Below are 26,579 nucleotides of genomic sequence, written 5' to 3' on the forward strand. Positions count from 1 at the left end.
CCCCCACTTCTTGCTTGTAGGAAAAAGATTTTAGCCTCCTAGACCTTCCCTGTGTTCCAAAGGGCAGATTCAAATAGTTACTCATTAGAGGAGTGAAGGTAAGCAGAAACAAAGGAGAAGCAGTCAAGAGACAATGATGCGGCCATCCCCATTCCTCCTGAGGCTCTTCTTCGGTAATACGGCCTCCCACGTGGGTGAAGGGTGATAACTTCAGGCTGAGAACAGGTCTGTGGGCCCCTGACTGGTTAGAGCCAGGAGGTTGATGATTGAGATTGTTGGAACAGCACCCTGTTTCTTCCTCACCCCCAGCCAATCAGAGGAAGGTTATATACCCTGCAGCTGCTGCTAAGTCGCTTCAGTTGTGTTCGACTCTGTGCGACCCCATGGACAGCAGCCCACCAGGCTCCTCTGTCCACGGAATTCTCCAGGCAAGAGTACTGGAGTGGGTTGCCATTTCCTTCTCCACATACCCTGCAGACCTGTCCCCAAATTTTGCCTATAAAAACTGTTCCCTCCAAACCATTGAGGAGTTCAGGGTTTTTTGAGCATTGGCAGCCCCAGACTTAACAATAAAGGATGCATTTTCCTTCACCATAGCCCAGTGTCAGTAGATTGGCACAGATGCGTGGACCCGAGTTTGGTTCTGTAACATCCTTAGATGCTTCTGGTCACTTTGAGGATTGTCCTCTGGGCTAAATTGGAGCCATTAGCAAAGGGCCCAGTGTTTGATGGTAGATGTGATTTTGGACCATGGTGGAAGTCAGCCTTACACGGAAGCTTGACCGTGCTCCTTGTTAATACTGTTGAGGGTGAGGTGGGATGGGGAGGTTAAAAATAGAGTGTGATGTAAGAAACATTCACCACATCTCTTGGTGGACTCACACAAAGAGTTTTTTTTTCCTCCTGTTTTTGGTTGTGAAATTTGACCTGTATTGAAAGCAGATGGGGAAAAAAAGATGTTTAATGGCATTGACCACATAGGAATCAGATTTCCCTTCTGGACCTCTGTGGATGGCCCCTCCTATCCCCCAACTCCCCTCTCCCACCAAACAGGGTTGAGGGAAAGCAGTAGAGTGTGAAAAGGCACACTCTGACACAGTGAAGTTCAGAGCGAACACTCAGCCTTCCTCTCATTGTTGACCCTTAGAAAAGTCACTTGTTTCCCTGTGGCCCAGCTTGTTTAGTTAAGGAGGAGGGTGGGACTTGGGACTAGCTGAGTTTTTTCCTTACGGGCTGGTAGTGTGGCTCTAAAGTCTGTTCTTGGTCAAATAAGTTTGGGAAATGCTGAATACTCTTGTCCCTTGTACCTGTCTTTAAATATTCATGGTAAGCATTGCCATCTTAAGAGCTATGAGGAGGAAGAAGCCCAGGAATGCAGCATTTTGTCTAACTTTGTTTCTGACCACATTTCTCACAATTTTTTGGATCACAGAATCTACCCCACCTTCACAACATAGTAACTGCCCCCAGAGCTGGTGTTTCTAGCAGAATAGATACAATCTCAAGTTTCAGCTTTACAATGGATGCATTGTTTCCAAAATAGTTTTTTACTATATTTTTTTTGCCAAGCCTATAATTTCCCCCAGAAGGCTCAGCAAATAACCTTTGTGTGAATTCTTTGAGATTAGGGAGATGCATTTTCCTCAGAACCTATATAATAGGCTTTGTATAATAGCTTTTTGTGTAATATAGTGTTTTGTATAATAGCTCCTATGGAGTTAAATTAAGTATATTTAGGTATTTGTTAATAAACTTCAAATACAGTTTCTTATTTGGGGGCCTCTGAAAAAAGTTACAAGTTTCCCTGATGGCCCAGTGGATAAAGAATCCACTTGCAAGGTAGGAGACACAGGCAACGCAGATTCGATCCCTGGGATAGATATAAGTTAAAGATTTGAACAGTGTCCAGGTGAGGAAATATAAGCAATAATAATAAACTGCTAATGTTCATTGAAGGTTCATTATATATCAAGTATCAGTTCAGTCAGTTCAGTTCAGTCGCTCAGTTGTGTTCTACTCTTTGCAACCCCATGGACTGCAGCACGCCAGGCCTCCCTATCCATCACCAACTCCCAGAGTTTACTCAAATTTATGTCCATTGAGTCGATGATGCCATCCAACCAATTCTATTGTCCCCTTCTCCTCCCGCCTTCAATCTTTCCTAGCATCAGAGTCTTTTCAAATGAGTCAGTTCCTCACATCAGGTGGCCAAAGTATTGGAATTTCAGCTTCAACATCAGTTGTTCCAATCAGGACTGATTTCCTTTAAGATGGACTGGTTTGATCTCCTTGCAATCCAAGGGACTCTCAAGAGTCTTCTCCAACACCACAGTTCAAAAGCATCAATTCTTTGGTGCTCAGCTTTCTGTATAGTCCAACTCTCACATCCATACATGACTACTGGAAAAACCATAGATTGACTAGACAGACCTTTGTAGGCAAAATAATGTCTCTGCTTTTTAATATGCTGTCTAGGTTTGTCATAACTTTTCTTCCAAGGATTAAGTGTCTTTTAATTTCATGGCTGTAGTCACCATCTGCAGTGATTTTGGAGCTCCCCAAAATAAAGTCTGTCATTGTTTCCACTTTTTCCCCATCTATTTCCCATGAAGTGATGGTACCAGATGCCATGATTTTGTTTTCTGAATGTTGAGCTTTAAGCTAACTTTTTCCCTCTCCTCTTTCACTTTCATCAAGAGCCTTTTTAGTTCTCTTCACTTTCTGTCATAAGGGTGGTGTCATTTGCATATCTGAGGTTATTGATATTTCTGGCAATCTTGATTCCAGCTTGTGCTTCATCCAGCCCAGCGTTTCTCATGATGTACTCTGCATATAAGTTTAATAATCAGGGTGACCATATACAGCCTTGAGATACTTCTTTTCCTATTTGGAACCAGTCTGTTGTTCCATGTCCAGTTCTAACTGTTGCTTCCTGACCTGCATACAGATTTCTCAAGAGGCAGGTCAGGTGGTCTGGTATTCCCAGCTCTTGAAGAATTTTCCACAGTTTGTGGTGATCCACACAGTCAAAGGCTTTGGCATAGTCAATAAAGCAGAAATAGATGTTTTTCTTGAACTCTCTTGCTTTTTTGATGATCCAGTGGATGTTGGCAATTTGATCTCTGGTTCCTCTACCTTTTCTAAAACCAGTTTGAACACCTGGAAGTTCACGGTTCACATATTGTTGAAGCCTGGCTTGGGGAATTTTGAGCATGACTTGTATCAAGTATAGTTTAAGCATATTACCAGTTGGCTCACTTACTGTCTTTAAAAACTAATGTATGTAGGATCCTTAACCCAATTAAATTGCTTAAAATTATTATTATTTTAACCAGTGAAGGAGCTGAAACTTGGAGCAGTTAAGGGCTTAAGAAAGTCTGAGTTGGTAGATGACTGTGTCCAGTTTTTGAACTGGATAGTCTGGCTCTAGAGTAGAAATCATTGCTACCAGACTCTTTCTCTCACATGTAGACATACTCATATGGAGCCACTAGCAACAAAAGAAATACAAAATGAAGCCTCTCTGCTGTATCATTTTAAAAGTTGGTCAAATAGGTCAAAAATAATTACACAGTATATGAATATGTACTACATAATTTAGATAATTATAGAGTCAATATAGAGAAAATGATACTCAGATATTAGGGTACTCAGTTTAAGTAAATACTATAGTCTATTTGAAAGAGCATCAAGAGCCATAGAAATTGATAAATTTTGATCTAAGAGTCCTCCTGGAATTCCAAGGAAAAGCTAAGAGAAAACAAAGATATAAGTGTATTCGTACATGTCCATAGTTCATCTTTGAATCATCTCAAACACTATTTTTTCTGTCATTACATACAGAATTCCTTCACTCTTGGGCAATAATTTCAAATTCAACAACTGGACCTAAATGTCATTTGGATAAAATGATAGATAAAGGTTGCCCATCAAGTTTATGAAGCTTCTTAAAGGGAATGTTGACTCAGCTCACATATATGTATCTGAGGGTTGAAGAAGTTTTTCTGTTGTACCTTTGGCCTGAAGTCTTTAGGAGGAGATTGTGTCATAGTTACTCCTGAGGGAAGACTTGGAAGGTTCTGGGGCTCCTTGTAAGGTGAGGAGGTAGGGCAAGGTATAATTCAAAGCTGTTAGTAACTGGATCCAGTGTGGTTCTTGGCTAGAAAGTCAGACTGTTCTGCTCCCTCTCCTCTCTCCCCAGAGTCAGTTGTGGGTTGAGCCCCACCTCACCTCTTTCCTGCTGGTTAGCTGGAGCAGATCACCAGCAGATGGTCATCAGAGCAGTGAATGCCTCAGTTTCCTTAACTGTTAAAGAGAACATGTATGTAAAAAGAACTTGCCTAACATTTCCTTCAATTTTTTAAAATGTCCTTAATTCTGCAATAACTTCATTTGTATGAGCATCATCCACTTAATATCAGTCCTTAAGGAAATTACTGCAGTCCATGGGGTTGCAAAGAGTCAGACATGACTCGGTGACTGAGCAACAACAAAGGAAATTACAAAAAAGAAACCACCATAGTAATGAACACATAGTGTATAAATGCATCAAATGCCTGTCATTTTCAAAGCTGTCAATGTGGGAAGAAAAATAAGATCTCAGACTTGTGGAAATACATTCTAATTAAGATTTTGTCTTGCAGTGGGACTTCCCTACCATTCTGTGCTCTCTTGACCCTCAACTCAGTCAAAACTCAGCCTTCTCGCACCTGGTCCTGTCCATCATCCATCTGCTGAAGAACAGCAGAATGCTGTATCACTCAGGTATAGGTTCCCCTCACTGAACTCATCTGCTCTTGTGCACAGGCGAGGAGACTGAAGTGCAGAAAGGTTAAGAAAGGTAGGTCAATCCTGAAGATAGGATGGGAGCCACCCAGCATGAGGCCAGTCCTTTGGGGTTTGTTGTAGATGTTCAGTTTGTGAGATCCAACACAGAGTGCTTTGAATTCATATTACACTCACAGGCTATAATTTGGAGCATTTAAGTACTGTACTTTAGATTCTTTATCTGGAAAAGACTGAGGTAGAAGGCCCAGTTAACAAGAAGCATCCAAGATACCACCCTACCTTTTTTGGAGTGGAAGGGAGTGGATTTTGCAATATGTAGACTTGTTTTGTTCATTCTTTGAGTCCTTACTGGTTGCATTAGCCTATGCAAGGCCCATGGGGCAGTGTGAGTAGGGTGTTGGGGGGGATGGTGGTGTGGTGGTGGAGGGGTGGGAATGAAGGGTGAGGCTAGATTACTGATTACTAGGAGCTGACCAAGCAGGTGCCTGGATCAGTTCAGAGATGGGGATCTGTGGAATTAAGTGACCAAGGATGGTGATAACCCTTGTTTATTGACAAACTGATGCATACTAATTACCATGTTAGTTGCTTTATAGGTTGTTTTTGTTTTTTGAATCACCACCAACCAAATAGGGGATTATAAGCTTCATTTTTCAGATGAGGAAACTAAGGCTCAGAGAAGTTAGGTAGCTTACTGAAGCCACTCATTAGGACTTGGCATAGTTAGCATTTATTCTCAATTGTGTTTGACTTCACCCCGCTGTTTCCATCTGTGGCTTCCTATAGTGAATGATATTGGATTTCGAAGAAGGGGGCAATCACTGTGGTTCAGAGAAGGGACCGTGTGCAAGAGGTGGAGCTGGATTTTAACATGTTGAAGGAAACTGGGAAGAGAGAGCACTTCTTATTCCTGCTGATGGTTGTTTATTTTTCTGTATGGACTGAGAATATTTGCTCTGACGATTTTGCTTAGCAAGCTGAAAATCCAGACAGGTGGTATGATCTGGAAATTTGGGAATTCTTCTAAAAGCAAGACAGAATCTAGTATTTTAGAATTAGAATTTTTGGAACCCAGCAAGTGTTTAAACCTGAGAGTATTTAAAATTGAGATTTCAAAAAATTCGGGACCTGTGGGGCTTCATGATGATTGGGTGGGACAGAAACCAGAGCCACTGGTAAGATGTTTCTGCTTAAGAATTGTTCTTGCTGGGCGACCTTGCCAGGTGTGTATACTCTGTGTGCTGATTTTTTCATCTTTAAAATTATTTAGTAAGAGTGGGGAAAATGAACCTTCAGATACCTTTGAAATCTAAAATTTTGTTTCTATGAAACTATGCTCTATTCAGTGCTCTCTTCAGTATTATAAACCACCTACTATTCATTTTTTAAAAAAGGAAAGAAAAAGTTTATTACTCTTCAGTCTGGAATTTTGAAGTGAACAATGAGACCTTTTATACTTATTTTGGCATGTAGTGGTAAGGAGGTTGAAGATTCCTTCAGAAAACAAACTGTGTGTGTGTGTATGTCTGTGCATAAATAGATGTATCTCTATTTAACTCTGATGAGGTCCACCTCTGTGAACGAACTTAGTGCCTTAGAGGATAGGTTTTTTGCATTTCACATTTAGCTGTTACTTGTACTTGAAGGAAATTGGGCTAATACTCTAGCCTCGAATGCAATAGGAAACACACTGGTCTTTAAGAGACAGCCAGACAGATGATCTTTGTTCTTTATCTCCAAATTTTCGTGGCATGAGACTTGAAAAGGTCTGTCTTTGTGTGTTCAAACCACCTGGGGACACTCCTGCCTATACTCCTAACAAATTTCTCTTAATTTAAAAAGCCTCCTCTAAGTAACATTTTTGCCTAAATGTACACACCTACTGCAAAGGTGTCAAGGTACAAGGCAGTGGCATCTTTTTAAAAATCATAACAGAGCTTAAAAAAAATAACCGTCAAGTATAAAACTGTGTCACTAATGGAGTCGGGGAAAATTTGGTGGCGTTAAGTGTATTCAGAGTGTTGTACACCCATCTGCATTGTCCGTTTCTAGAACTTCTCATCATCCTAAACAGAAACTCTGTACTCACTGAACAATAACTTCTCCTTTCCCCCTCCCACTGCTGTAGTAACCTCTATTTTACTTTCCACATCTATGAATTTAATTACTCTAGGTACTCCTTCTAAGTGGAAGTATATAGTATTGTGTTTTTGTGACTGGCTTATTCACTTAACAAAGATGAATGTAGCATGTGTCAGATTTTGATTCCTTCTGAAGGGTGAAGAATATTCCACTCTCTGTGTGTGTATATATATAAATATCTATTCATTGTTGTGGTTCACTATAACTGAGAAACAGACCTCGTGTCATACTAGAATTTAAAAGGACATCCCTAGGGTTAAGGAACCTGAGTGGTAAACAGCCAGTATTTCTTACCTTCCTCCTCTTGTTAAAGCTGCTTCTGTTACACATCACTATCTCGTCTTCCTTTCCGGCTTCCTTTGCTTCAGGCTTTCACTCCGTCAGCAAAATTTTCTCTCCTTTTTCCTAGTACCTAAATCCTACCCATTTTCAGGATTCAGGTGGGTTGTAATTGAGGAAGCCTCTGTGGATCCTTTCTTTTCCTCTAGGAGGACTTAAAGCTTTCCTCTCTGAAATAGTGCAGACTGGGGTGTATTTCATGGGTCCTGCCAAGCCTGTGTGCAGAAATGGTAGGTTTTAGTTCTTATTTTAGGCCATCAGCTGCCTAGCCTCAGGGGAGAAAATGATGACAATTGAGAACAATGAATACTATTTCCAGGCATGAATGAAATGCAAGAGTTAGTTATTTAAATGACATTTTGTCCTATAGTAGTATAATGAGTAAATGGAAAAAATTTTCTGTAAAACTTTTCATGTTATTGATTCAGGCACGCGTGCTCTGTCGCTCACTCGTGTCCAACACTTTTGTGACCCTATGGGCTGTAGCCTACCAGGCTCCTCTGTCCATGTATTTCCAGGCAAGAATACTGGAGTGGGTTGCCATTTCATACTTCTAATTCAGGCATGGAGAACCTTTTATTATTTTTCTTCTGTAAATGACCACATGGATGAAACCTTCATCTCATTTAAATTAGGGACAGGTCATTGAGACTTCCATTAATTATATTTACTATGTACTTCACAATTTTATATAGTTATTAAATATGTTTTGATGTGAGATTAAACAGTTAATGAAGATGTAAAAAGGCAAAAATGTTTTAATAATTATTTTATTTACCAAGACTTGAGAATATTAATTTATACTAGTTATGTTTAAAAACTCATTGACTATCATTATAGCTCTTATTTTATCACCACCTTTAAGACTAGAAAAATGTAGCCTTTATGTTAATCAAAGTTTATAAATGCACATTGTTTGAAAAAGCAGATATATCCACAAGAGTTTAACATCAAAGCTCTTAGACCTATCAAAGGGCTTAGATTTTACCCTACTTGAAAGCTAGCAGATCTGTCAGTTTTCATGGATGCTTGCAGAAGACCTAAGATTCCTGGGCCAAACACAAGGCATAGTTTAGTACCTATAGCAATAACAGAGCAGAGTATTGGCATTTTTCATGTAGGTTCTTAAGTCCTAGTTCCCACAGGGCAGTATGAACATAGCTAGATGATAATCTGCACAGAGAGTGGGTTGCATTACAGGGAAGGAACCCTGAGCTTAGGGAACCTGCATCTTTTATGGTGGGCCATTGAACGTGCTTCCCCTTTGCTCCCAGAGGTATTGCATTTATTATCCCAACAGTAAGCAATGGCACCCCACTCCAGTACTCTTGCCTGGAGAATCCCATGGATGGAGAAGCCTGGTGGGCTGCAGTCCATGGGGTCGCGAAGAGTCGGACATGACTGAGCGACTTCCCTTTCACTTTTCACTTTCATGCATTGGAGAAGGAAATGGCAACCCACTCCAGTGTTCTTGCCTGGAGAATCCCAGGGATGGGGGAGCCTGGTGGGCTGCCGTCTATGAGGTCTCACAGAGTCAGACATGACTGAAGTTACTTAGCAGCAGCAGCAAGCACACTGGCCCTTTGCTAGTGAGGGAAGCACTGTCTGTTTTTCAAGGCTATTCACTGCACAAATAGCCTTAAAAAAAACAGTCCAGAATGAAAAGGCAGTTAGTACCTCACCTGCAAGATGTGCAGAAATATGAGGGACCCATGGATAGTTGTCTCTTAACAAAAAGTTGTAGTTATGAAAAATAATCCTTTCTCAGTGCCCCCAAAACTTCCTACTCCCTAGAATCCCTAGAATCCTAGTGTCCAATAAAAATAGGATGTGAGCCACATGTAATTTTTTCTTTCTTTCTCTCTTTTTAATACATCACTTTTTTTTTTCTTGACCTCATGGCTTGCAGGATCTTTGTTTCCCAACCAGGGATTGAACCCATGCTCCCTGCAGTGAAAGTGCAGAATCCTAAACACTGGATTGCCAGGGAATTTCCCCAAATAGTTTTGATTTGAGTTTAGTTGAATTCAAGGATGCAGAACTGACAGATACAGAGTCCATAAATGTGGAGTGCCAGCTGCATAATATAAACTTGGGGGGCTAGATTGTGTAGGTTTGAATGTTAGCTATTCCACTTACTAGCTTTGTGACTGATACTGTGATTTATAATCAATGTATATTTGTTTTTCTGGTCCATTTCTGGCACAGAGCTCCTGTAAAACCCTTGCAATGTCCTAAGTGATGAGAGCAACAAAAATTGTCTATTATGTTGTTGAGGTGACCCTTGGATCCCACCTGAAGATGGGGGCTGGTTGCAGGAGGACCAACCAAGTGATTAGAGGGTGGGAGCTTTCAGTCCCACGCCCTACATCCCTACCGCTCATCTCTGGGGAGGAGAGAGGGTCTGGAGGTTGGGTAATGGCCAGTGATTTAATCAATCACGTTCATGTAATGAGACTTCCATAGAAACCCAGGACAGCTTGGTGCGAGTGTGGAGATTTGCAGAATGGGGCTCTCAGAGCATGGAAGCTCTGCATCTTTTTCCCATTCCATGCCCTGTGCATCTCTTCCATCTGGATGTTCACCTGTATCCTTTATCATATCTTTTTATAATAAACCAGTAATCTACTTAGTAAAATGTTTCTTTGAGTTCTGTGAGATGCTCTAGCCAATTAATTGAACCTGAGGAAGGGATTATGGAAATTTCTGATTTTATAGTCTGAAGGTCAGACTTGGCGAGACTGAACTCTTAAACCATGAAATTGACACTGTCTCTGGTTAGATATTGTCAGAATTCAGCTGACTTGTAAGACACCTGGTTGGTGTCTAGAGAATTACTTGTTGGTATATTCTCCTCCAGTGGAATTTGGATAAGAACTCCTTTAGTGACCTTGGTAGTTATTGTCTTCTGTTTAGAGTTATCCTGAAGATCTTTTTTTTTTTTTAATTTTATTTTATTTTTAAACTTTACAATATTGTATTGGTTTTGCCAAATATCGAAATGAATCTGCCACAGGTATACATGTGTTCCCCATCCTGAAGCCTCCTCCCTCCTCCCTCCCCATACCATCCCTCTGGGTCGTCCCAGTGCACCAGCCCCAAGCATCCAGTATTGTGCATCGAACCTGGACTGGCGACTCATTTCATATATGATATTATACGTATATCCTGAAGATCTTAAGAGTTGTTTAGGTAAATCCTTTAGATGAGCTCCTTGCACATATTAAGCATTCCAAAATAGTGGTACTGTTTTTATAATTACTGATGGGCTTTGTCTTTTGGTGGTGTGCTTCTTGCAGTAGCCTGCTGAGAAAAGTTACATGCAACTGTATGAAAATGCCTTTATTCCCCAGCAGGTTATATAGAATTCTAGGTTGAAATTGTATTGGTTTCTGCCTTATATTAACATGAATCAGCCATAGGTATACATGTCACCTCCCTCTTGAACTTCCCTCCCACATCCCATTCCTTTTCACCCCTCTTGCCTTCATTATCTTCTTTCTCAGTGGAATGCCTGTTATTTGAATGTTGGATCTTCTGTATCAATTTTCTCATTTTCCTATTTTCCATTTATTTATCTTTCTGCTCTGTTGTCTTGGGGCTTTCCTTAACTTTAATTTCTGATTCTTCAATTTAATTTTTAATTTTAGCTATCATACTTTTGATTCTGAGAGCTCATTTTTATTCTCTGTTCCGTTTTCATAGTCTCTTGTTCTGGTTTCATGATTGTAATAGTTTGTCTTATGTCTTTGCTGATAAAAACTCTAGGATTTTTTCATCATTGCAGTTGTCATCTCTTGATCTTAATTTCTCCATGTGACAGAATAGTTAATGGGTAAAAATTCCTCCCATTGCAGTATCCGTGCCCCCTTGCAGTGTGATTTTGCATCCCTTCCCATCCAGAAGTAAACCTTATTTCCTCTGGAATCATGGCAGGCCTGGTGACTTTCTCTAATGGAATATAACAGATGTGATGTTGTGTATATTCTGCTGCTTAGCCCTTATGAGGCTTTGGAGCTGCTGGGCTCTTTTGGTATGCTGCCCTGTGGCTGCCAGATAAGGAATCTCATCCAGCCTATACATGATGAGAGGCACCCCAGCTAACATTGAGTACCGCATGCAGATGTGAACGAGCTGTATGGAACCCTCCAATCTGGACAGTCCTCTATCTGCATGCAACTGCCTAGGTGAGCCCAGGTAACACCAGAAGGATTGCCCGACCAATTCCAAAAGTAGTGAGAAATAATAAGTAGTTTTTATTTTCTGTCACTAAGGATTGTGGTTGATTATATGGAAATAGTTAACCTGATAACCTCCTCTGTTTGCTTCTGATCTCTTTTGTGTCATGAGCTTTTCTTGGATATCAAGTAGTTTTCTGTTCTCTGAGGCTGAATGAGCTATGTATACCGGCCTGCCGGTATTCTGGAAATGAGGACTTTTGACTTAATTCACTTGTTTTCCAGTTGGTACTCCTGCCCTCAGTTGTGCCTTGTGCCCTCCAGGTCAAATATTTTATTTCATGTTTTCCGAAGTTTTCTGGTGGGGTCAGGAAGGGTGTTTACTGGATTATGAAGAATAGAGGGAGGGGTCTGGGAGTCTTAAGAGTCTTTTAAGTAGATTTCCACTCAGTGGAGTTTTATTCCACTTCGTCCTGCTTCCAGAGGAGTTTGTGTTGCCAACTCTGGAGTGTTTGGAGGGGAGGAATCAGTGGCTGGTAGTGGGAGGCGAGGGCTGGGGGAACTGTGCTGTAGACTGAGTTGCTGCTCAGCTTTCTCTGCTGCCTGCTTCAAGGGGTCAGCTTTCTGATATCTCCCAAGTCAGCTGTCACTCAGTCCCTCTTGCAAAATTTTGGTGCCATTTCTTCAATTTTTTGAGGGGTTTAGTCATTTACTGGGGCTTCCCTGGTAGCTCAGATGATAAAGAATCTGCCTTAATTTTGGAGACCTGGGTTCAATGCCTGGGTTGGGAAGATCCCCTAGAATAGGAAATGGCAACCCACTCCAGTATTCTTGCCTGGAGAATTCCATGGACAGAGGAGCCTGGTGGGCTACAGACCATGGGGTCGCAAAGAGTTGGGCACTACTGAGCAACTAACACACATACACAATCATTTATCATCATTTCATCTTTAAACAGTATGTTCTTTAGGTTGTACTCTCTAAGACAGGATAGTCCTTGCAGCAAGTGTAGAGAACTGGAGACAGAACTCTTCTCTGATATTCCAAAGGGAGAAAGGATAGGTGTTTAATTTCTAGCAGAGGAACTAGTTCACTTGAGAGAGAATTTATTCATTCAACAAACATAACTTTGTGATTCTCTGTGCCACCTTCTGTGCCTGATTCTAGGACATGAGGCTCTGAAGAAGGGAGACATGGGCCCTCTTTCCGCTTCCTCACATCATCTGGTTTTAATTCGTGTAGAAAGCACCCTTTCCAAGATGCATAGGAAATGTGGTCCAGTCTTATAGAAGGTCCCCTAGTGCCCTTGTTTCCTTAGCTGGATCCTGAGAAAACTCTAGGATGGATTCTACGAGACAACAGCCTGAACTGTAGAGCTTGGAGATGAGGTCCAGGGACCCAGAGAGCTTCTCCTGGTCAATTTGGAGGGGCAGGCACTGTGGGGTCTCAGGAATTCGTTTTAACATGAACTCTCAAGAGAAGCTAGGGAGCTCACCGCAGTGAGTCACAGACAACAGCCAGATAGCGGAGACCACCCTCCAGGAAGGGCACAGCTGGCAAGAGATAGAGATCAGGTACTCCCAGGTGATTCGAGAGCATGGGGGTGCAGGGGGCAGAAAGAACTGCAGTTGGCAAACCCTCTGCCTTGGGATCTTACCTGCTTCCCTCTCCTTCCTTTGGCCATGCTTCAGGGTTGCATTTAGGCACCCTGGCTTGAGTCCCAATCCTCTGAGATCTTACATGACCTTGGCATCAATCACAGTAGTGGGTATTTTGCTCCTGTCACAGCCTCCAGAGACCACAAGAACAATGGTCCTTGGAGCATCTGCGAAATTGAGCTCCAGAGGAGTATTCAGTGGAGCTCGAGGGTGACAACCTAGACTTGAAAGCTTCCTGCTGCAGAAGGATCATGGACCTTCATGCAGAAGGATCAGGTCATGGACCCTGATGTATCCATCCAGCTATGCGTTTATGCAGACACACACATGTGTGGACACACACATGTGTGTGTACTTCTTTTGTGAAATATTTCCACTACTGAAAAAAATGGTACAATAGGCAACAGGCAGAATTATTCTTATCTATAATAGTTTTATTTGGACTTAAACCAGAATTAACTGTGGTGGAAATTGTTGAAAAAAGAGTTTACCTTTTAAAATTCTGTTCCTTTCTTTCATTATAGTTGACAGTTATGTCTGTCAGCTTTAACCTTCATAAAGGTTAACAAAGCTAACCAATGCAGAGCTCTTTTTATCTTTTTATTTTTTCTCACTTTTTTGAACTTAATATTAAAAAAAAAGTATTTGGCTGCACTGGGTCTTAGTTGTGGCACGCAGGAATCTTTGTGGCGGCATGCAGGATCTAGTTCCTGATGAGCAATTGAACCCCGGGGCACCCCACCCCCAGTGTTGAGAGCATGGAGTCATAGCCACTGAACTACCGGGGAAGTCCCTAATTTAATTTTTTTAATTGAAATATAGTTGATGCGTGATATTATATAAGTTATAGTTGTGCAATATAGTGATCCACAATTTTTAAAGGTTATGCTCTATTTAGAGTTATTATAAGATATTGGCTATATGCCCTGTGTTGTACAGTGTATCCTTGTAGCTTACTTTTTACCTAATCGTTTGTACTTCTTAATCCCTTGGGGCTTCCCAAATGGCTCAGTGATAAAAAATCTGTCAAGCAGGAGCTGCAGGAATGTGGGTTCAATCCTTAGGTTGGGAAGATACCATGGAGGAGGAAATGGCAACCCACTCCAGTATTGAGGGGAGAATCCCATGGACAGAGGAACATCGTGGGCTACAGTCCGTGGGATCACAGAGAGTCAGACATGACTGAATGAGCTTGCATGCATCTCTTAATCCTTACTCCTATAATGGCTCTCCCCTCTTCCCACTGCTGCTGCTGCTAAGTCGCTTCAGTCATGTCCGACTCCGTGCGGCCCCATAGACAGCAGCCCACCAGGCCCCCCCGTCCCTGGAAGTCTCCTGGCAAGAACACTGGAGTGGGTTGCCATTTCCTTCTCCAATGCATGAAAGTGAAGTGAAAGTGAAGTCACTCAGTCGTGGCCGACTCTTCAAGACCCCATGGACTGCAGCCTACCAGGCTCATGGGATTTTCCAGGCAAGAGTACTGGAGTGGGGTGCCATTGCCTTTCTCTACCTCTTCCCACTGGTAACCACTTATTTGTTGTCTGTATTTGTGAGTTTCTTTTTTGTTATATTCACTAGTTTGTTGCATTTTTTAGATTCCACATATAAGTGATGTCAGTATTTGTCTGTCTTCAACTTATTTCACTTGGCATGATGGCATCCAAGCCCATCCATGTTGTTGCTGATGGCAGGGTTTCATTCGTTTTTTATGGCTGAGAAATACACACACAAATGTACCCCCACATCTTTATTATCTGTTGATGGACACCATCTCTGACTAGGAGTCACAGGTGTAATTAGAGGCTGAACAAGAAGATTCTGATCATTCTTAAAGGCGTGTATGTATGTATGTGAATTGTCATGTAAATATGATAAATCCTTTTGCTTCCAAGTTCTGAATGTGTTATCATATTAATGTATAGTGAAACATTTCTTATTCCCTTTTCCCTCCCTCTTCCTGCTTTGCCTTTCTTTTTATTATTAAAAAGAAATTAAGACTATATCCTGAGCCACATTTAGCTCACTTTGTTACACATTTTTTTCATTATCTTCTCTCTTTTTTAGTTTATACATCTGAACCGTGTGTTTGTTTTCTTTTTGGCTGTTGTAGGCCTCCATTGCTGTGAGCGGGCTTTCTCTAGTTGTGGCAAGCAGAGGCTACTGTTGTGGGGTGCGGGCTTCTCATTGCAGTGGCTTCTCTGTTGTGGAGCACAGGCTTCGGTAGTTGCGGCGTGCAGGCTCAGTTGCTCCGAGGCATGTGGAATTTCCCAGACCGGGGATTGAACACCCGTGTCCCCTACATTGGCAGGCGGGTTCTTATTCATTGCACCACAAGAGAAGTCCTTGTTGTCTTATTTATATGGTGATAGTTCTCTAAATTAAACTAATGTATGATTGAGATGAATATCATCATTTAGAATTGGGTTCATTTTAAAATACAGAGGCATGTGCTAGTGATATCTAGTAGATTTTAATTTTTAAGTGCCACTCTAGCATTTCTTTTTCTTTTACATTGTGAAATCTTCTAATGTTTCTTACTTATTCCAATTATTCCAGTCTAGATTTGATGCTCAGTGAGTTGTGGACTTCTCTTACGTGCATCTCCTTATCTGTTTATCACTGTGTAAACAAGCTTGCACTGGGTGGTACCCTTTCTCTCTACTTTATGTTTTTGATTAGCTCCTTACCATTTTGACATGTTGAAGACAAAGAGCACTTGGGAGAAGAATAAAGTTAGAAGGAGGAGGCCTTTGCTTGGAACAGCAGTGTAATTCTAAACACACAGCTGTGGCCAGTTATGTAATGCTGGGCAAAGTACACAACCCCTGTGTTTCAGCACCCATCTCTCCCATTGCTCTGTGCTCCTAATATTGTTTTATTGAATCTCAAGTGAAAAACAGCATTTACATTATTAAGACTGGTGCTTTTCTGAGCCAACCCATGGACTGCATTGTGATATTTTTTTTCATCATTGTGTGATTCTAATTTCTTTGGGGTCAATAATAATTATCTCCCTAACCCCCTTTGTTTGCTTTGTTTTCAAAATAGTTATTACAGATTCACCCCCAAACTCTGCCAGTTGTTCAAATGGGCTTTCAGTATGCTTATTGCCATCAGTTATTCCATTTCCTTTTCTTTCCATTCAACATCTCTCCCACGGCCGTATGCGGGGTTTGTCTGTTGGCCTGTTACACACACAGCCTAAGGTTCCTTTACTATCATCCCGGTGGTATTTCCTTTCCTTCCTTCTGGTGTTGTGATACAGTTTCTGATTCTTATGTTGTCTTCCTTCTTGGCTTACAATGTAGTTTTGATGGAGCTCATTAAAGTTCATTGCAGCTTTCTGGAAAAGGATGCAGAAGGGTAAGTATTTTGAAGCTTTTCCTCTCTTAATATGTAAAATGTTTTTATTTTACCCTTAATTTACATGATAGTTCATCTAGTTCTAAGAATTCTCATCTAGAATTTAATTTCTTTTGGCACTTTGGAGGCATTGCTCCATTATCATCTGGCTTTTTTGTTTGGCTTTTATGAAATATGAAGACATTCTGCTTCTGAATCTTTTTCATGTGGTTTATCTCCATTCCCCCACCCCAGAAACCTACATGATACTCTTTTTCCCCAGTGTTCTGACATTTAGTGTTTAATAAGTACATCTTGAAAGTGAAAGTCGCTTAGTCATGTCTGACTCTTTGTGACCCCATGGACTATTCAGAATTCTCTAGGTCAGAATACTGGAGTGGATAGCCTATCCCTTCTCCAGTGGATCTTCCCGACCCAGGAATCGAACTGGGGTCTCCTGCATTGCAGGTGGATTCTTTACCAATGAGCTGTCAGGGAAGCCCTGAACTATGAGTTCAGTTCAGTCGCTCAGTCGTGTCTGACTCTTTGAGACCCCATGGATTGCAGCACGCCAGGCTTCCCTTTCCATCACCAACTCCTGGAGCTTACTCAGACTCATGCCCATCGAGTCAGTGATGCCATCCAACTATCTCATCCTCTGTTGTCCCCTTCTTCATCCTCTATCTTTCCCAATATCAGGGTCTTTTCCAGTGAGTCAGTTCTTCGCATCAGGTGGCCAGAGTAATGGAGCTTCAGCTTCAGCATCAGTCCTACCAATGAATATTCAGGGTTGATTTCCTTTAGGATTGACTGGTTTGATCTCCTTGCAGTACTCTTAAGAGTACTTAAGTACTTCTCCAACACCATAGTTTGAAAGCGTCAGTTCCTTGGCTCAACCTTCTTTATGGTCCAACTCTTACATGTTGGACCGTACTGTACATGGCTGCTGGAAAAACCATAGCCTTGACTAGACGGACCTTTGTTGGCAAAGTAATGTCTCTGCTTTTTAATATGCTGTCTAGGTTGGTCATAGCTTTTCTTTAACGAGCAAGTGTCTTTTAATTTCATGGCTGCAGTCACTATCTGCAGTGATTTTAGAGCCCAAGAAAATAGTCTCTCACTGTTTTCATTGTTTTCCCATCTATTTGCCATGAAGTGATAGGACTGGATGCCATGATCTTAGTTTTTTGAATGTTGTTTTAAGCCAGCTTTTTCACTGTCCTCTTTCACCTTCATCAAGAGGTTCTTCACTTCCTCTTCACGTTCTGCCATAAGGGTGGTGTCATCTGCACATCTGAGGTTATTTGGTATTTCTCTCGGCAATCTTGATTCCAGCTTGTGCTTCATCCAGCCCGGCATTTCTCATGATGTACTCTGCATAGAAGTTAACTAAGCAGGCTGACCATATACAGTCTTGACGTAGTAGTAGTAATGTCAGTTGCTCATTACTGACTGACTCTTTGCAACCCCTTGGACTGTAGCCCACCAGGCTCCTATCTCCATGGGATTCTCCAGGCAAGAATACTGGGGTAGATTGTCATTCCCTTCTCCAGAGGATCTTCCTAACCCAGGAATCAAACCCAGGTCTCCTGCATTGCAGTCAGATTCTTTACCATCTGAGGTACAGGGAAGTCAAACCAGTTGTTGTTCCATGTCCGGTTCTAACTGTTGCTTCTTGACCTGCATACAGATTTCTTAGGAGGCAGATAAGGTGGTCTGGCATTCCCATCTCTTTAAGAATTTTCCATGATTTGTTGTGATCCTCACAGTCAAAGCGTAGTTAATGAAGCAGAAGTAGATATTTTCCTGGAATTCTCTTGCTTTTTCTGTGATCCAGAAGATGTTGGCAATTTGATCTCTAGTTCCTCTGCCTTTTCTAAATCCAGCTTGAACATCTGGAAGTTCTTGGTTCATATATTATTGAAGCCTAACTTGGAGATTTTGAGCATGACCTTGATAGCATGTGAAATGAGTGCAATTGTGCAGTAGTTTGAACATTCTTTGGCATTGCCCTTTTTTGGAACTGGAATGAAAATTGACCTTTTCCAGTTCTGTGGCCATGTTGAGTTCTCCAAATTTGGTGCAGCACTTTAATAGAATCATCTTTTAGGATTTGAAATACCTCAACTAGAATTCCATCACCCCTGCTAGCTTTGTTTGTAGTGATGCTTTCTAAGGCCCACTGGACTTCGCACTCCAGGATGTCTGGCTCTAGGCAAGTGATCACACCATCATGGTTATCCAGATCATTAAGCTCTCTTTTTGTATAGTTCTTCTGTGTATTCTTGCCACATCTTCTTAACATCTTCTGCTTCTTTTAGGTCCATACCATTTCTGTCCTTTATTGTGCTCATCTTTGCGTGAAATGTTTCCTTGGTATCTCTAATTTTCTTGAAGAGATCTCTAGTCTTTCCATTCTATTGTTTTCCTTTATTTCTTTGCATTGTTCACTTAGGAAGGTTTTCTTAAGTTTCCTTACTTTGCGATTCTTTGGAACTCTGCCTTCAGATGGGTGTATCTTTCCATTTCTCCTTTGCCTTTCACTTCTCTTCTTTTCTCAGCTATTTGTAAGGTCTCCTCAGACAACTATTTTGCCTTTTTTGCATTTCTTTTTCTTGTGGATAGTTTTGATCACTACCTCCTGTACAGTGTCATGAACCTCTGTCCATAATTCTTCAGGCTTTGAGATCTAATCCCTTTATCTCTTTGTCACTTCCACTGTATAATCATAAGGGATTTGATTTAAGTCATATCTGAATGACCTAGTGGTTTTCTCTACTTTCTTCAATTTAAAGTCTGAATTTTACAATGAGTTCATGATCTGAGCCATAGTTCACTCCTGGTCTTGTTTTTGCTGACCGTTTAGAGCTTCTCCATCTTCAACTACAAAGAATATGATCAGTCTGATTTCAGTATTGACCATCAGGTGATGTCCATGTATAGAGTCTTGTGTTGTTGTAAGAGGGTGTTTGCTATGACCACTGCAATCTCTTGGTAAAATTCTCTTAGCCTTTGTCCTGCTTCATTTTGTACTCCAAGTCCAAACTTCCCTGTTACTCCAGGTATCTCTTGACTTCTTTTGCATTCCAGTCCCCTATGATGAAAAGGACATCATTTTTTGGTGTTAGTTCTAGAAGGTTTTGTAGGTCATCATAGAACTGTTTAGCTTCTTCAGCATTAGTGATTGGGGCATAATAGTTGGGGATGTCTTAATGGTTAAGATGCTTAAGTATTTTAACCGTATCTCTCAATGTTTGCTTTCCATTAAAGATTTGGAGTGGGGTAATAGACAAGACAGTTGAAAGAAGATGAGATAAGCAGCTAATTCAGCTGTAGGATTGTCTTCACTGGGCCAGTGAGCACTGGAAATTCTCACAGCAGGCATAGAGTATGTTGACTTTTCCAATCATATAGGACTATTAAGCTGTTCCTTGGCACACATTTTGGGAAATGCTACCAGAGTTTTCTTTTAAAGTTCAACCTAAATTGCAGGATGTCTTCAAACCTTTAAAATATTTATCCACAAATACAGACTTTAAAAAAAAAAAAACTGGAGAGAAGAAAATTTTAAGAGAGAGACATCAAGTAGTCATCATTTTGAAGAAAAAAGTGAATATGACCAGCCATCATTTTGAAGAAAAAAGTGAATATGTCGAATTAGTAGACCAGTATGCTTTATGAGTGTGTATGTATACTTACGTGGGCGTATGAATCTCTTCAAAAATTTTTCTTTTTGTTTCACATGTGTTTTTTTTTAAAAAGACTCACGGGACATAACACCACTGCTGGATGCCTGGTACATTTAAGAAACCTGACTGCATAAGAAGCGCTCTACATGGGCACAGGATGTTACCTGGAATCAGAACTAAATGATCCTGACTTTTCTTGATTTTAAATGGTAAAGTCTAAGTACTTTTTGTAATATTATTCTGTACTAATGATGGTCAGTTATTTTTATTTGTATTATCAATATTCACAAATTATTTCCTAAATAAGCATTTAAAAATTCTAGTGCTAATTCTGGTGTTAAAAAGTTTGCAAATCTCTATAAATCTGGTTTTGAGAGAGTTGATAGTATTTGACTTTCTTTGTTAGAACCAGTTGCCAAGTAATAAAATTGACTTTTGAAAATGAAACAGCATCTGTATGTTTGTAAACATTTTCCATAATAAAAGTGGGTTAGGCTCCTGGAATTTGAATCCAGACAAAGAGTCTTTCATAAGTTACAATTTGCATACTAGTGTTGTTTTTCAGTAAGGCTTAATTATTATAACCTGGTATAACCAGTGCAGGAAATACAAAGCTGCTTCTCTATTTTGGGTCGTGTATATTTTCTCTTCCTGTGGTGGCTGGTATGGAACTGAACAAAGTGATGTCAACCCAAAACAGTTCCAAATCTGATCTGGTTTCACCTGAACTTTTCTGTTCCACTTTGAAAATCCAGTTGACCTGCTTTTCCTTCAGAGATTCGTAGCATCCACAGTCATTTCTGAATGTCTCCTTCAGTGGACCCCACTCCTAAGTTGATGAAGAGTAGAATGGATCTGATCTCTTCAAATATTTGGGGCTGCTGATGCCAACTGATGGACACTAATGGATGTGTCTGGAGAAACCCAGATTAGTAACAATTTCAAGGCAAGGGATGCTAATTACCACTGGCCCAGGATCAAAAACTCACCAACTGAGACTTCCCTGGTGGTTCAATGGTTAAGACTTCGTGCTTCCACTCAGGGGGTGCAGTTCAATCTAAGATCCCGCATGCTGTGCAGTACAACCAAAGAAAACAAAAAGCAACAATAACCCCTCCCTCCCCTGCAAAATAAACACCAAAACTCACCCTATGGAGAATTCAATAATTACAGCCTAGGTCTTCAACTGTATTTTGCACCTCAATATACCTCAGAGGTAAAGTGTTGATTACAGGATATTCTAGCATATCCTTGTACTCAACTTTTTAAAAAAGATAATATGGCATTAATACTAGAGATTATGGGTTTCCTTTAACACTTTTCTCGGATTGACCCACTTTGTTTTTGTCTTCTGACCTCATAGCAAAGAGGACACTTTTCGAACCTGATGAGAAGATGTCGTAAAAGATTCTATTTATATATGTGTGTGTACCCTTTCTATTTTTCTCTTAGTGCTATCGTCCATTTCAAGATGCCTTTGCACTTTTGATAAATGCAAACTGACAAATCTCCAGACCACGACAGAGAGGAAATCAGTACTGCTTGAAGCCTGAAAGACTACCCTTAATAAAGCCAAGTCCCCAATTGTTGAAATGCTGAGGAAGTTGTGGAGGAGGAAACTTTTTTCTTTTCCCACTAAATACTACTTCTTATTTCTTGCTTTTTCGGTGGTCACATTCACTGTTTTAAGAATTCATCAAAAGACTGAATTTGTAAATTTTGGACATTTGGAGCTGTTTGAAGAGAATCCTAGTAGTAATATTAATTGCACCAAAATTCTACAGGGTGATGTAGATGAAATCCAAAAGGTAAAGCTTGAGAGTCTAACAGTGAAATTTAAAAAGCGCGCTCGATGGACAAACTATGACTACATAAACATGACTGGTGATTGTGCTTCTTTCATTAAGAAGCGCAAATATATTACAGAACCACTTAGTAAAGAAGAGGCGGGATTTCCAATAGCATATTCTATAGTGGTTCATCACAAAATTGAAATGCTTGACAGGCTCCTGAGGGCCATCTATATGCCTCAGAATTTCTATTGTATTCACGTGGATGCAAAATCAGAGAAATCCTTTTTGGCTGCAGCTGTTGGCATCGCATCCTGCTTCAGTAATGTCTTTGTCGCCAGTCAGCTGGAGAGCGTGGTGTATGCGTCCTGGAGCCGGGTTCAGGCTGACCTTAACTGCATGCAGGACCTCTACCAGATGAATGCAGGCTGGAAGTACCTGATAAACCTCTGCGGTATGGATTTTCCTATTAAAACCAACCTGGAAATTGTCAGGAAGCTCAAGCTATTGATGGGCGAGAACAACCTAGAAACAGAGAAAATGCCATCCCATAAGAAAGAAAGGTGGAAAAAGCATTATGAAGTCGTGAATGGAAAGCTGACAAACATGGGGACTGACAAAATACATCCACCTCTTGAAACACCTCTGTTTTCAGGCAGTGCCTATTTTGTGGTCAGTAGGGAATATGTGGAGTACGTGCTCCAGAACCAAAATATACAAAAGTTTATGGAGTGGGCAAAAGACACATACAGCCCAGACGAGTATCTCTGGGCCACTATTCAGAGGATCCCCGAAGTCCCAGGGTCATTGTCCTTAAGCTATAAGTATGACACGTCCGACATGCAAGCGATTGCCAGGTTTGTTAAATGGCAGTACTTTGAAGGAGACGTTTCCAAGGGCGCCCCCTACCCGCCGTGCAGCGGCGTCCACGTTCGCTCTGTGTGCGTTTTCGGAGCTGGTGACTTGAACTGGCTGTTGCACGTGCACCACTTGTTTGCCAACAAATTCGACACGGACATTGACCTCTTTGCCATCCAGTGTTTGGACGAGCATCTAAGGCATAAAGCCCTGGAGACGTTAAAACCCTGAATGTTGTAGGCAGTTTTAGAAATATTAATAAGGAGGCAGGAGATCTACCCCCATTTGATTCTTCCGCCTCCAGAATCCAACTGGATTCTTCAAGCCAGAGAAGCTGCATGGTTTCTGCAGAGCAGAGTCAGTTAGAAAGGCTGTATCCTTAAGCCTGGACTTAGAGTTAATGAGAGGCTCGGGCAGGTTGCAAGGCATTGTAGGGGAAGGTAGCTGGAGAAGAGGCTGAAGGCAAGCTAGCCTTTTAAAGAGCTCAGGGACTTTAAACTCAGAATTCTAAGATTTGACTTGTGCCAAAATTACTTGGAGAGCTTTAAATATGAGGGATTTTCCTGATTTGAATAGATTTATAGCAATAACTCAATCGGGATATAATTTATCTTGTAGATTATGTTTGTTGAAAAAGAAATTTGACTGTATTCTAAATGATCTTTTTAAATGATTGACTTTCTGCTGTTACTTTGAGCTATGTTGTGTATCTATATATGCCATCTCAGGGAACTTGAAAAAACGGGCTTGACTGAATGTGAATATTTCTCATTTTTGCTTTTAACAATGTATATGTGTTTTTAAAAGAAAAAGCAGTTTCTAGTTGATTCTGTGAATCAGGTTACTTAAGAAGTTAAGGTATCTTGGGTTGTTATAGTGTCTACAGAGTAACACTCAATTTTTTCAAATGTCTCTCTTCTCCTCCAGTCTCCCCACACCCTGCTATCCAGCTGTATATAAACTAGTTTTCATAGTGACCCATATTACAGCCTCAGTTCTCTTATGTTTGGTAGTAATTGGCCTGTAGAACTAAGAAAGGGTGAAGAGTCATATGTAGACAATTTCTAATGAGTGTTAAAAAGCACCAGTCTGTACTATCCCCAGAAATTAAGGATATTGCTCTTTGGATCAGCTTGTGTTCATGCTCCAGACTCTTGCATCCAGCCGCCACTCTGTCACCCTTTGAAAGGAACTGGCTTCCCCACTGCTTGTTTCTTCAAGTTACCGGCCCACTGGGTAGTCCTTAGCTTTTGCATTGTAAGTTCCCTTCTCTCTCAGAACCTATGAGGAGGGGAAAGATGTCTGTTGTACCACCTAGTGTGCTTGAAGGCCTGGGAATCCTAAAGAGGAGCATTAGGTTTGAGACAGATTGTCTCAGTGTTGATATTTTTAGCATATAGTTTTTACTCTACTTTTCACCAAAAGATAGATTTGTGGTTGCTATTGCTATCTCATTTCTAAAAGTAAATGAAGATTTTTTTAAAAGCACCAACTTGGACTTTTTCTAAGGTGATAGCATTCAGCCAAAGATCTAATAGGACATAGGAAGTTTTTATCATTACCTGAGATGTCAAAAAAGAATTAAATTCATGAACTTTATTGTTAAAACTTAGCCAACTTAAATAGTATATGGGAAGTTCATAATATCACACAGTGTTCAGGCATTCAGCTGAGAAAACATTTTGTTCCATAGAGTTAGGAAACAGTTTTATCTTACGGAGAGATTTGTTATACCAACCCTCCTGAATGAAAGTTTCACACTTTGGGAGACTATCATTTGTAAACATGCAAGTCAGTGGATTGCTATGGTTTGCATGATTTAACATGGCAGCCAGTGTTGGACCAAGAAAAATATACCCACATTGAAAATTCAAGACGTGATGTCAATGAGGGCGTTATATGCATAGCATTCTGTCTCTGTTGACTTCTAAACCATCTTGTTCTTTTAATGCATGTTGCGTGTCTCTCTCATGCTCTCTTTTAGAAGAAAAGTTTTACCTGTAAGTTAGGCCTTTAAAAAAAAACTCTACAACTCGTGATTTTCAGTGACATACTTCATGTCTCTGTCTTGTGTTTTCTTAACTTCACTCGTGGTGTCTTGACTACTATAGACCTTTTCACTTTTTATTTGGAATATTTGCAAAGTTACAGGAAAGCTAAAAGTAATGGTACAGTGAACATTATATAACCTTCACCTGGAGTCACTGGTTGTTAGCCTCGTGCCTATGTGCTTTCAATTGTATGGATTTTTTAATTTAACAAAATTGAAAATTGAAAGTTAAAGTTTATAAATATCTAAAGTTTTTATTCAGAGCAATGCTCTTATTGTAGTGTGACTAAATCTTGTTAATGTTTAAATTGGCAGCTTTGAGGGGTTTTTTCCTCCCCATAGACATAAAAACAATGATTTTAGAATCCATTTCCCCAAGCCCCACACTAAAACTTTGGACCCACCGTCTTTTATGAAACTGTGGTACCTTTTCTTTCTAGAAAGTTTACTTAAATGTGTCTGAATATTACCCTATTGCTAATAGCTTTACAGGGATTATATAGCCATTAGGACTCTTCATTTTATGCTTTTCAACATAACTTAAATGAAATTCATACTAGTGGGACAAAGAACTGGAAGAGTCAAGAAGATGGTTTCAAAAGGAAACCCATACTACATTCAGGAGGAGCAGAAATGTAAGTTCTTTGGCAAATATAAATTACTTAAACTTCTATATGTCAGTTATTAAACACTAATTTCTTTTACTGTCATTTAAGGTCTTTTATAGGGAATTATTAGAAATTGTGTTCCCAAATCCTTAAGTGTACAGAAACTGCAGTTTTTTAAATGGAAGTATTCTAGTTAATGAAGTGCTGATCAAGATTCATGTTAAGAATAAGAGTTAACAAAAATGGTTCTTCCTTGACAGGCGATTACCTAGGCTTTTCTCAGAGCATGGTAACCCACCACTCAGCCTTGAAAATCTACTACTATTGTCTCTAAACATGTGTTGATATTTGTGTCATTCAAGTACAATTTACTTAAATGAAAGAACATACATGGATTTTCCTTTGTAGTCATTTGGTGGAGGAGGAAGGCATGTTTTACTTCATTTCACCAGTAGAGTAAACTGACCTGAACTTTTTTAGTTGGCTTAGAAAAGTAAAAATCATTTCTCATTATGGTAAAAATAAATCAGTAAATGCAAGACTTTCATGACATGTGTGGTTACTGTGGGTTTTACTCTTTTGAATATGAGTATGACTGAATGCATTTGGAAGTAGTCATATCACCATTAAAATCAGCTATTCAGAAACTAGTGCCTTGTCTCCACAAGTTAGTCTTATTTTGTTAGCTACATAAGTTACTACTTTTTTGTTAGCTACAAGCACTCCAATATTAAATTTAGTAGTTGGATCTGATAGTTTGTAACCAACAAGGGTTTTGTGTGAGTAGTTATTCAAAACATAAAAATTTATTCTTTAGGCAGAAATGTCTGAGAGAGAGGGTATTGTCATGGTAAAAAGTGTAACACAGTTTATGCCAAAAGAGCTAGACAGGGAACTTTAGAAGAATGCAGTTTAATAGCCAGTGTTACTTTCTGGGCGTCACTAGCTTCAGCTTATATCTGCTGAGAAAGCTTAGGTCTGCTGAGGAACAGTGACCGTAGATACTAACAGGTTGTTACATGCGGTCTGAATGTGGAGAGCACACCAGAGGGAAAAGGGAAGTAACCCCCCTCCCCAAGTATTGAGTGCCAGCTCCAGATGTCTCCTCACCTGATCTGGTAAACCCTTCTGTGTGCT

General features: G+C 40.4%; 1 protein-coding gene across 3 annotated transcripts in view; it reads left to right on the forward strand.

Annotated features, from left to right (window-relative positions):
* GCNT1 (glucosaminyl (N-acetyl) transferase 1) overlaps positions 1 to 25,989 on the forward strand; it is a 45,963-nt gene extending 19,974 nt beyond the window's left edge. Inside the window, exons 3-5 of one of the 3 annotated variants that reach the window (XM_005210036.5) lie at positions 4,644 to 4,840; positions 20,210 to 20,345; positions 21,589 to 25,989. In XM_005210036.5, coding sequence (XP_005210093.1) covers positions 21,729 to 23,015 — 1,287 coding nt within the window. In that variant the 5' untranslated portion in view covers positions 4,644 to 4,840; positions 20,210 to 20,345; positions 21,589 to 21,728 and the 3' untranslated portion in view covers positions 23,016 to 25,989. The remainder of the gene's footprint in view (positions 1 to 4,643; positions 4,841 to 20,209; positions 20,346 to 21,588) is intronic. The other 2 variants (XM_005210035.5, NM_177510.3) reach the window with 2 other exon arrangements.
* The last annotated feature ends 590 nt before the right edge of the window (positions 25,990 to 26,579 follow it).

The sequence above is a fragment of the Bos taurus genome, chromosome 8, assembly GCF_002263795.3.
Source record: "Bos taurus isolate L1 Dominette 01449 registration number 42190680 breed Hereford chromosome 8, ARS-UCD2.0, whole genome shotgun sequence".
Taxonomy (NCBI): domain Eukaryota; kingdom Metazoa; phylum Chordata; class Mammalia; order Artiodactyla; family Bovidae; genus Bos; species Bos taurus.